General features: G+C 45.3%; 1 protein-coding gene across 1 annotated transcript; it reads right to left on the bottom strand.

The window, feature by feature from the left end:
- Positions 1-1,919: 1,919 nt before the first annotated feature.
- LOC115385729 (protein myomaker) lies at positions 1,920-6,250 on the bottom strand. Its single transcript, XM_030087797.1, has 6 exons — positions 6,116-6,250; positions 5,543-5,657; positions 3,418-3,566; positions 3,218-3,334; positions 2,987-3,127; positions 1,920-2,120 (listed from the first exon to the last, which is right to left on the bottom strand). The coding sequence occupies exons 1-6, from the start codon at positions 6,248-6,250 to the stop codon at positions 1,920-1,922; spliced, it is 858 nt and encodes a 285-aa protein (XP_029943657.1).
- Positions 6,251-11,056: the final 4,806 nt, after the last annotated feature.

Raw genomic sequence — 11,056 nt, 5'->3', positions numbered from 1 at the left:
GGACTTTCATATCACACAAAATCACTTCTCTGCAGTGCTCAAGGCAGTTTTATTGAGTTTATTTGAGTTTCTTGTCTATATTTCAGCTTGTCCGGGTTCACACCATGAGCTCTGTCAGAGACACAGCGCCGCCTTCATCTGCACGTCTCAATGAAAAACTCACATTTAGATCCTTGTGACAGACAAATTCAAGCTGAGACAATTTACCTGAAAGAATATTCGCCGGTTTTTAATTTGATGGCCAAATAGTGTGAAAAAGTTAAACTGCAGGCTTTTGAACAGTCTGAACCGGTCTCGGACCTGAGAAGGGTTGTGATTTTCAGTATTCTCTAGATGGGGATGCACTGGCACTGACAGCGGTGTCTGACGGGGAACGAGCTGTTTGGCTGTATTCGTATCACCACCTCGTCTCGGGCCTCATATTGAACACACCATATAACATCTCCGTGTGCTCCAGGTTTAAGATCATGCTCACACCTTTACATTCCGGTGTTGTTTTGTTTTTTCAGCCTTGCAGCTCCTCTGTGAGTGTGTCTGAGTGAAGCTCGGCGGTATTACCGACGGTCTGAAGCTTTCACGTGTTCAGCGGCCCAGCCTTGCGTGTGTGTGGGCTGGAGCCCCTCGGCAGGGCCACGAAGCTCAGACAGTGGTCATAAAGGAGCCGAGAAGTGTTTCACACTCCTGCAATTAAAGGCTCAAGTGACGGTCCTGTCAGGGCGCACCCAGCCAGCTCCTCAGCCCAAACAATAACACCTTTCTCTGGGCGCGGGAACCGGCCGGCGGCTTGGCCTCCACTCAAAACACTGCGGTGGAGGGAGGCTCTTCTCATCCTGGCCAGAGACTGTTTTGTCTACGTTTGTAGTCTTTGGGTCGAGTTGGAGGCAGGTGACATGTGCGGGACGGGTTAATGGGTTTGGGATGGGATTAGTGGTATGCGGCTGGAGCGTGTCTGGACTGACGCGCCAGTCGGGGTTTTTGTCAATGGTGAAGTTCTGCAAAGCACGAATCAGACACTGTCTCTGAAGATCAATTAAACAGGGACGATATTTCATTTTAATCTCCAAATATTGAAATAACAACACACACAAGCATGAATATACAACCTTTTGTACCACAATAAATAACAATGATATTACAGTCTGTTGAGGATCAGCATGCTTCAGTCAGCCATGTCTGGGCCCTGCCGTCCTTCAACCCAACATCTGATGTTCCACAGAGCGCCGCCGAGCAGCCGCTGGGACACATTAAACAATCAAGGTGCTCCGCAGCCTTGTAAGTCTTATAGGCTGCATGATTTCTCTCTGTGAGAGACGGAAAACGGAGAGAGGAGGGGTGGAGGTGACCAGACAGGGCGAGCAGACCAAAGCTCTCCCCCGAGGAACATTTCTAAAGACAATTTATACATTTGGAAGAGATGAACCATCTGAATGTTTGTTCTTGCCATAAATTTCCCAGTCAGTTTTACTGGCCGGTCCCAGCCGCCGTCTCCCTCATCATGCTGTGTGTGTTCTTTGGTAGCGAGCAGCTTGTCCTCAGCTTTGGACCAGCTGTGCGTGCGTCAGGTCTTCGAGGGCACCGCAGGCCTGGCGGTTATCTCACGACGATCTGCCTCTCACCCCAAACGTCTCCACGCTCATCAGTCTGTTTGTTTCTTTACCCGCTGCCTTGCAGCACTTTAATCCTCACATCCATCCTCGTGTTGACCTTAAATATTCTACCAGCCAAAAAGGATTTTTAAGAGTAGAGAGAAACTTCCACGCGGTTGTTTCTTTCCTGCTGAACTAGATTAACTTAACAGCCACATAAGAGTATCGGTGTTGAGCTGACAGTCATTTGGTAACTCTCCCATTTCCCTGCTCCGAGCTGACTTGTGTTTACGTCTGTCCTTCAGGAGGAAGCCGAAAGTTCAGTGTCTGGCTTCACTTCCAGCCGTTCATCTCTTTGAGCTTGCTGATGCTGGTCCCTTTGACCGGGGTGGAGGGCGGGGGGGTGTACAGCGGCAGGGTGGGGCTGCTGCAGCTTCTCGACCATGGCTTCTCGGTGGGGATCGTCCACACGGTCCGAGACGACTTCTTCTTGGGCTTGTCTGTCTTCTCTCGAGAGGAGGCAGGAGAAATTCCCTGCAGGGAAGGAACGAGCGAGCAGGATTAGAGGAGTCCGAGCTCACTGAAGCTGTGCTCCTTTAAATGTGAGTACGCAGTCTTGGATTTAAAAGTACTGATGAATAAAGGTTTTAAGAAGCATTACTTCTCCACAGAGGACACTTCAGGTCAGAGATTTCCAGCCTTTTTCTTAAGGCACCGAAATTTTTACCATTGTAAACTTAGATAACCCCCTAACACACCCTGTGCAACTAAAATTAAAAAAAAAAAAAAAAATGAAGGAACCTCATGACACACTATTTGTGAAATGCAGTTTCCTTTCTATATTCCTAACGAAGAGTTATTTTTCTCTGAGGAGAAAGTTTTCGGGGGTTTGGTGGTCGGGTGCTGGTTGACATTCACTTTTCAAACTTTCATTCATCAGTTTGTCACCACAAAAGATGCATTTGCCTCTAATTAAGTCCATTACTTCAGTGAAGCCATATTCTATGTATATAACTCTGTTAGGACACACTTTTGTTTTAACTTTTCATTTTCCTCTTAAGCCTGATATTGCACCGTTTTCAGGTTTCGGAGATTCTTTAATATTAATGAAAATAACGAAACTAAGACAGATTGTAAATTACGTTCTGCCAAAATATCAAGAGGACAAAGATTCAGTTCACCTTTATACATGTCCCACATAATCTTAGCAGTCCAGTCAATCAGTTGCAGCTCCTTTAGCTCCTTTAAGCTAGCCACCTAGCTTACCTGATGAACACTCATGTTAGCTACTGCTACTGGTGTCAGTGTTGTTAGCTAATCACATGAGCGAAGTGGCTCAGTGCTGGAGCTGTATGGTTTCTGTGATGACAACTGAAATAAAGACTCAGTCAATGACGTACGCAGCAGCAGAGGGTAAAGCAGCTGAGTTTGGCCGCGCTCCGTCCCGTCCCCGCGTAGCGGCTTTTCTTCGGCAGCAGCAAGACGAAGGACACAGCCAGAGACAGATGGTAGAAGCTGTGGACGTAGGCGTAGTCCCACTCCTGCAGGAAGAGGAGATCAGCCACACACCGTCCTGACCCCAGTCTCTTTGAGATGAACTAGAAACCTGAAATTCACTGCAGCTCATTCACCTCGAAGTAGAACCTCAGCATCAGGGCGAGGGCGCCGAAGCAGCAGCCTGGACCGACCTGCTGCGTGTACACGGACTTCTCGGGGTAGACCGCCCTCAGCTCCTTCATCTTCTGCAACTGGAAGAGCGGTGAACTGAACTCAGTCAGCGGTCCAGATTGGACCAAAGAGCAGAGGGCAGGCGCAGGCACGGACTGCTCACCCATTTGACGGTGATGATGAAGACGGCGGATCCGATCGGCCCAGAGTAGACTCCGTAGCCCCAGCGGTCCTGGTAGATCCTCACAGCGATGGTCAACACTCCGAACATCGTTACACTGGAGCGCTGTGGCTCATCGAAATCCCCCAGAGCTGAAAGAGGAATGACACGGGTCAGAGCAGGTTTTCATTCTGGCGAAAACAAACGGAACTCACTATAAAATCAGGAAAGACTGGATACAATCACAGCTCCGTATTCATTCATTCATCAATCATCAATCATCAGTTACAACTGAATCAGTAAATATACTCTTCCAACAAGAAACTTTGGACATTCTGTCAAATCTTTCTGGACTTTAAGAATCAAGCAAAGTGACCTGGTTTCCTTAGAGAAGTTCCTCCAAACCGTTCAAATAAAACAAACATCACAGCTTTACAACTGATCCTGAGTTGTAATTCAAACGGTTTTTAATAAAGTTTTAGCTGTTCAAAGTTTCATTACTATATTTACTGAATTTAACTTGTAGTCATTTAGTTCAGCAAACTGTTTCATCCAAAAAAAAATACTTTTAGCTCTTCTGTTTTCTCTTTCATAAGCCGTTTTAGGTATCTTTTATTCAAGCACTAGCTATTTTAGGAGTTTGTCTGTCACATCTTTTAAATTAACCATCAGTAGTTGTGGAATTTGTTTTTTTTTATGCATAAGTGCAGTGATCTCAGGTTTACTCTGACACCTGTGGATTTATGACTTCTCTACATGTGAATTGTTTTAATATTTTCCTTTGTGTAATATTATTTAAGTTTGTTATGGCTATTGAGAGCATTTTGAAACCCAGATCGACACCTTTCTTTTCAAGAAGCTGGAACAACAAAATCATTGTTAATATTTGTAAAAAAAAAAAAAGAAAAAAAAAGAAAACTTTATCCAAACTTGTCAACTGAGGGTGGTAAACATGTTTTGTGTGTTTGTGCATGGGTGTGATCAAGTGATGGAATAAGGGGAATGTAAGTGTGTGAGAGCAGAACTAAATACAGGCACAACATTTGTTGAAACAACTGCTGCAGACACAGCTGGTTGTTTCTGAGGCCGAGCTCGGCCAGCGAGTCGCCGTCTGCTGAGCTAACTGGGAGAAACGAACCTCCATTCCAAGAGTCCAATATTTGACTGAATACATTATTATTCCCAGAGGGAAAGACCTGACAACACTGGTCCACATGGAAAACAACTTTAATGAGATGTAAAAATATCAAACGACAACAGGGCATGAAATAATTTAACTGTATTATGTACAAGACTTAAAGGGCAACTCCGGTTTTTTGACACCTGGACCTTATTTATAGGTGTGTGCATGCTCATATACTCACTCAGACAAACATCGTGCAGCTTGGAGTCCTTCAGAAGTTATTTAGATCCAACCGATTTAGCCGCACTTAGCGGGGGCCATGGCAGGGGAGCTTTAGCGCGGGACACAATCTCTGCAAATTTGCTCATTTCAGTTATATTTTTTCATCCATCGCCAGTGTTATCATAAAGTCAGTTCATCTACCGTCTTCAGGTGGGTCAGCTGACCCGCGCTAAAGCTCCATTGCCGTGGCCCCTGCTAAGTGTGACTAAATCGGTTGGATCTAAATCTAAAGGCCTAAGATAAATGTCTAAAGATCTAAAGACCTCCATTGCTGTTGAAGACTGACCTATTTACTTCAATATTCTCCATGCTTCTTGAATGATGTAGTGGATGTTGTAGAAAGTCTAGTGGTGACTCAGGATGATTTTCAGGACATTGTATGGTAGAGCGGCACAGTGGAGCAGTGGTTAGTACTCTTGCCTTGAGGTGAGAAGAACTTGGGTGAGTAGGACCTTCCAGAGTGAAGTTAACTGGTGACCTTAAAATGCCCCAAAGTGCGAATATGATTGTTGTTTTTAATTTGTTTGTATTTTTCCTGTGATGAAGTGGAGACCAGTCCTGACCTGTCTGGCTGTCCTCATAATTAGTTAGAATTGGCTCCAGTGGGCCGTTACCCTGAACTAGGTAGAGTGGAATGGATGGATGGATGGATGGATGGATGGATATAGTCTACTTCAAAAAACAGAACCACAGCACACTGTACAGTTTAGTTTCAGGACTGACCAGTGAGGGTGACCCACATTGAGAGCGCCGTCCCATAAACGCTGAAGTACTCCAGAATGTCGTATCTCATGAAGCACAGGATGGACAGACCTGGACCGTCACAAGCATGATAGATCTGCAGGAAGACAGCAGCTCAACCTGTGCCCACCACACATGGCTACCAGTTCACCAACAGGTCCAAATTTAATGCACATGTGTCTATAACAGCAAACCACAACTATAGCAATATGTTGTCATGCAGGGTTAAAATCAAACAATTGTTGTTAAGAATGTTTCACAGAGGAGGAATTTTGAGAAATTAATTAATAAGAACATTGTTCTTGCAAATTCTTAAAAAAGGGAACCGTTCTGTGACAATTTACTTATTCACAATCTTGTTTATGCCACAGAGATGATGGTAAACTATAATCTGCACATTCAGGTTGCTTTAAATGATGGAGGCTCACATGTGATGTAGAAGGTTCCTTAAATATAAACGCTTTCAGGATGTTCTGCAGCCAAACTCACAGCGGATTTACAAACATGCGACAGCATGCAGAGATGAAGAGCAGCACAGCGCTGACGGATGCTCACCGCAGTGAAGAACATGGTGAAGAAGTAGACCATGGCCTCCAGGTGGAAGCCCCTCTTGGCTGCCACGCTGGCTGCAGGCAGGAACACCAGGCTGCTCACGGTGGGAAGCAACATCTTGGCTATGAAGGCACCCATGACGGAGGGACAAACGCGCTGCCGGGACGCCAGAAGATTCCGTCCTGCTGTCTGAAACTCCAGTCGAACTTGTGAGCCAGTCGAACAGTGAGTGGACGATCAGTCTGCACACACTCCCGCACAGCATCAACACCCCAGCTGTCTATCAGGACCTTTAAATTTTAAATAGACCAAGAAGGCCTGGACGTGCACCGTCATCACTGGACAGCTGTTTGCATGCCGGAGCCTCGGGGAGAGGCCTGGGTGGGGCGAGGAGGCAACGCTGAGGCTCAACATGGTGAGAGACAGGACAAGACGTAAACCCAAACTCAAATGTAATCATCTGCAAAGCTTTGAGAGAAGACTTTTACTGAATATATCACAGAGAACAAGTTATTCTGGATTTTCTGCCTCCAATGAATATTGGAGGCAGAATCCTTAATTTTAAAGATAACAGTGAAAACACTTCCTGTAGAACCAGACTCAGAGGTGCATGTCTGCTCATTGAGCTCCAGGTGATCACTTTCCAGGATGTTGTTCACTCATTTTGTTTTATTTTTTGTTAATTCACTGAACAGGATTACTACTGCAACACATCGTCAGCAGGGTCAAACTAACCTGTCTCACCAAACCGGCTCATGTTCCCTATTGGTTGGTGAACAATCCAACGCTTGGTGAATTCTGCTTCACAACGATAAGAAGAGCCGACATCTAAAGCGGGAGGTGTCAGATAAGTGACCACAAGGAGAACAGAATATTCTCACAGAGAGAATTCACGCTGTAATCTGGACACGTTGACTCTTCGTGGTCTCAGTTGAAGCAGTCGGTGTTTCTGATGTGTAAACTCTGCTCGCGCACCACAAACACATCTCCTGCCGGCCCTCCTCTCAATGCAGCCTCGTCTGAGCCGCTTCAGAGCTGCTGTTTCTGTGTTCCTCCAGTAATCCCTCAGCAGTTGTCCTCAGCTGTTGCACCTGCTCATGGGCTCCAGGCACTGACACAAAGGCTAACTTTCAGGCCCTCAGTGTGTCAGTAAACTGAGCCGCTGCCACGCCATCGTGGCCTCACCACGCCCCCTGCTGGGAACCGTAGCACCACCAGCATGTTTGTTCCAAAGTGATCATCTGAACAATCGGGAGTCTCCAGTGATCTTGCGTTGGTGCTTCAATTTGCTTAGATTTTATGGGATTCTGAATGGGCGTGGACGGAGGAGGCGGAGTCTAAAAAAAACAGTATTGGATAAAATAGTTTTTTTTACATTTTTTTTTCTACCAAGACTCTCAACCCACCCGATGTGACCATCCACCCCCAGAATCCACCCAAACCACACACCCACATGGATGTAGAAGATATAAAAAACCCCACAGTGCAGCAGTTTCAGGTCCTGAGTGTGTTTGCAGGCATAAATACAGGATATGGACTGGTACCAGTCTGTGGTTTATTCAGTACCTGGTCACAAGGAGAGAATCAAAAGTTTTATTTTGAAAGTGTTCATTTAGATATCTGTTAGTCCGCAGAGTTTTATTTTGAAAAGAAAAAAATTACTTCACTCAGCGCTTCTCTCCTGTACTTACCTCCATCAGTTTTCTTGTCGTGAAGCCCCTGTTAAGGGTTTTTATACACTGACCTGTTGGTGCACAGGAAAAATACATTGCTTAAAAAAGTCTGTGGTTCAATACAGTTTGGGGACTGCTGTTTCACCCTGCATCTTATATTCTTCCCATTAGACCCATCCTGCACACATTTCAGCTGATCATCGTGACTGACCAGAAATTCATAGTGATACACCAGCTTTAGTTCACCTCAGTGATGTTTGGCTGAAACTGGGATTTGGAACCCAAAACAAGTATTTGCATGTCTAATAAGTACTCGTATTGGTACTTGGTGTCTGCAAGTAGCAACAAGTTAGTACTCGTACTCGTCCCTTTAGAAAGTGGTACCTGTGCATCCCTGGTCTAACAATTAAAATAATCCATCAACTTTATAAACTTTATAAACTTCTTCATCATGAGAACATAAAACCCCTCGTCACTGCTGTCCTTGTGAAAAAGTCGAGGACGTCAAACTGCTGGCAGAAAAGTGCTAAAGATGAAACAAACAAACAAGGAAAGTTTGAACTTACACTTTGGGATCAAAGCACACGTTCAGTACAGGCAAAAACAAGAAAGCTGTTTTTCTTGGTGCTTTGTTCTAAATCCTTATACTTTTAAGAGTATGAAAACATTGACCGTTAGAAATTCAGTTTTATTTTGAAAAACTTCTGACCCTGTTGAGCCCAATGTCACCTCTATGAACGCAAAAACAAAGAAATTAATAGAGTTTGTGGAGCCTGTCACTCTGTCTAACGGCAGTTCTCCCTCAGGACAAATTATTCCCTTGCAAAACATCGACATGAGGCCATGTGGTCCGAGTCAGTCAGCAGCAACGAGCCCGGACCGAGTCCCTTCTTCATGTGGATTTTGTGGATTTGTGGATCTGTCTGACTGTATGAAACGAGGAGCTCCATCCCTCCTGGTCCCTCCCTGGTGTCTTTCACTTCAGGACCCTCCGATCTGAGCACAGCGGGTCAGTGTGGGAATGTGGAGCAGACTTCCTGGACCCATCTGGAAAAACAAATGACTTCCTTTTGATTCACTAAGAAATAGCGGTGAACTCTGACCCTCGGGGCTTCTTTTATAAATAACTGGAGGACACTGCTTGTGTTTTATGCACTCAGGACAAAACTTCTGAGCTGTCCACAACAAGCCCACTGTAGCTAACGTTAGCAGCTTTAACCAGAGCTAGAATCCAGTTTTTACTGCCTGGTTGAGGTTTTTGTTTAGAAAATGTTACTTTGATAATTATGAGGAAAAATAACTTATCAAGAAACAACAAAAAGTCAGCTGAGATAAACCAACATTTTCTGACTGATGCAGGCTAATGCTAATGCTGAGCTCTTCACGGCTGGTAAAGCAAACCGTCTCCAGTAAAGTAAAAGTCGGTCGAATAGCAAAATAGCTGCTTTTCATTGGAAATGAATTTATGAAAAAATGCTCATGCTAATAGTGGACTCAGCGAGCAGAGCAGGAAGAAACAGCAGCTCAAGAGAATCGACAACAAAGCCAGTTCAAATGTCTTTACTGTCTTTGGCTTAACGTACCTCTTTAAGGTGTTTGTCCCTAACCCTAACCCCAGTGTATGTCCTGGTTATGTGTCGTTCATGATGATTTAATAACTTCTCATGAAAAAAGACACTGGTTTTGTATAAAACCCATCATCAAAATTTTTCATCGAGTCTTTCCAGGAGAAAGTGTGTATTCCCTCACACATTTTCTGGTGAGAGTAAACACACTTTCCCCCTCTGGATTTCCCTCCTCTCTCTCTGCGGTCTTGCTTACAATTGCTTTAATTGCTCTGCGTGTTCCAGCCCTAATGACTCCAGACACTGTTCACAACAGCAGCCCTGGGAGTGCTGGAAGCTTTCCAGCAATACGGCGTCCTAACAGCTTTTATTCAGTTGTCATCTGCAGTGTTTGAGAAGGGTTTTGATTGTGTTATGTGGATGTTAAAGGTGGTATGGAGGACTTTTCTTTCTGTGGCTTTCCAGGTGGATCGTCTCAGCTATTGTCTCCCCACCATGTCAACCAATCTGGTGAAGGCCTTTCGTAAAGACGATCAGCGTGCTGCTCCTGGCTAGCTCAGTTGGCTAGCTCACCTGGCTAGCTCAGTTGGCTAGCTCACCTGGCTAGCTCAGTTGGCTAGCTCACCTGGCTAGCTCAGTTGGCTAGCTCACCTGGCTAGCTCAGTTGGCTAGTGACATGCACCTACAGGTAAGCAGTTCTTATGCGCATCGTTCAAAAAGGCAATAACAGTCGCTGGTCTGTAAATTCTGGGAAAGTCATCCAAACCACCTTCAACTTTACCAGTGAGCTGTGTTCATCGCCAAAGCCAGCTGGATGAGGGGCAGTATGAGGGAGGAAAGAAGACTAGATAAAAGCATGAAAATGAGGAGGAAGTTCTTCATATGAATTATTAACTGATCAGAAAGTTATTATTGTCTCTACTCACCAGGCTGCGTTCAGGCCTAGCCTGGTGTAATCACGTTGTCTGGTGCAAGCTGCACACAGCAAACGTCATGTGTCAGGAGTATTCATCAGAACGAAGTGGAATGAATTCACAAACAAAGAGCAAAACACCTCATTAATTCACTTTTGCCATTTGAAATGAAGATGGTGACTGATGAACCTGCAGCCTGCGAGAAGGAGCTGGAGTCAGTGTAAACGGAGGACGTTTGTCTACATTCATGAAGAGAGGTGGAGTTACAGAAACGATGAAAAGGACGTTTGGATAATTGTCTAAACTTTATTCTTTTTTTGGTCACGTCTTTTTATGAATCAATGTGCAGAGAAGCAAATGCTCAGGAAGAATGAAGCAGGGCAGACAGCCGGGGTCATTCTGTTTTGTTTTCCTAACTCGTCTGATCCTCCCACCTTCTCCCTCTGCTGCTCCTGCTGACGAAGGAGGAGGAGGAGGAGGAGGAGGAGGAGGAGGAGGAGGAGGAGGAAGAGGGATGCAGGGAGAGCACACCTTACTTCCCTCCCTTCCTCACTCTCTTCCTCCTCCTCTGTGTTTCTCCCTTTTCACTCCACAGTGACAGCAGCACAGGGCGGCAAACCACAAGACAGCACCAGACAGGCTGAAACACACACACACACACACACACACACACACACACACACACACACACACACACACACACACACACACCACACCACACCACACCACACCACACCACACACACACACACACACTCACGTGCACACACACACCACACACACAAATACATTT

Source organism: Salarias fasciatus, unplaced genomic scaffold (genome assembly GCF_902148845.1).
Source record: "Salarias fasciatus unplaced genomic scaffold, fSalaFa1.1, whole genome shotgun sequence".
Taxonomy (NCBI): Eukaryota; Metazoa; Chordata; class Actinopteri; order Blenniiformes; family Blenniidae; genus Salarias; species Salarias fasciatus.
The sequence above is the reverse complement of the archived record's forward strand: the minus strand, read 5'-3'. Positions and strand labels throughout refer to the sequence as shown.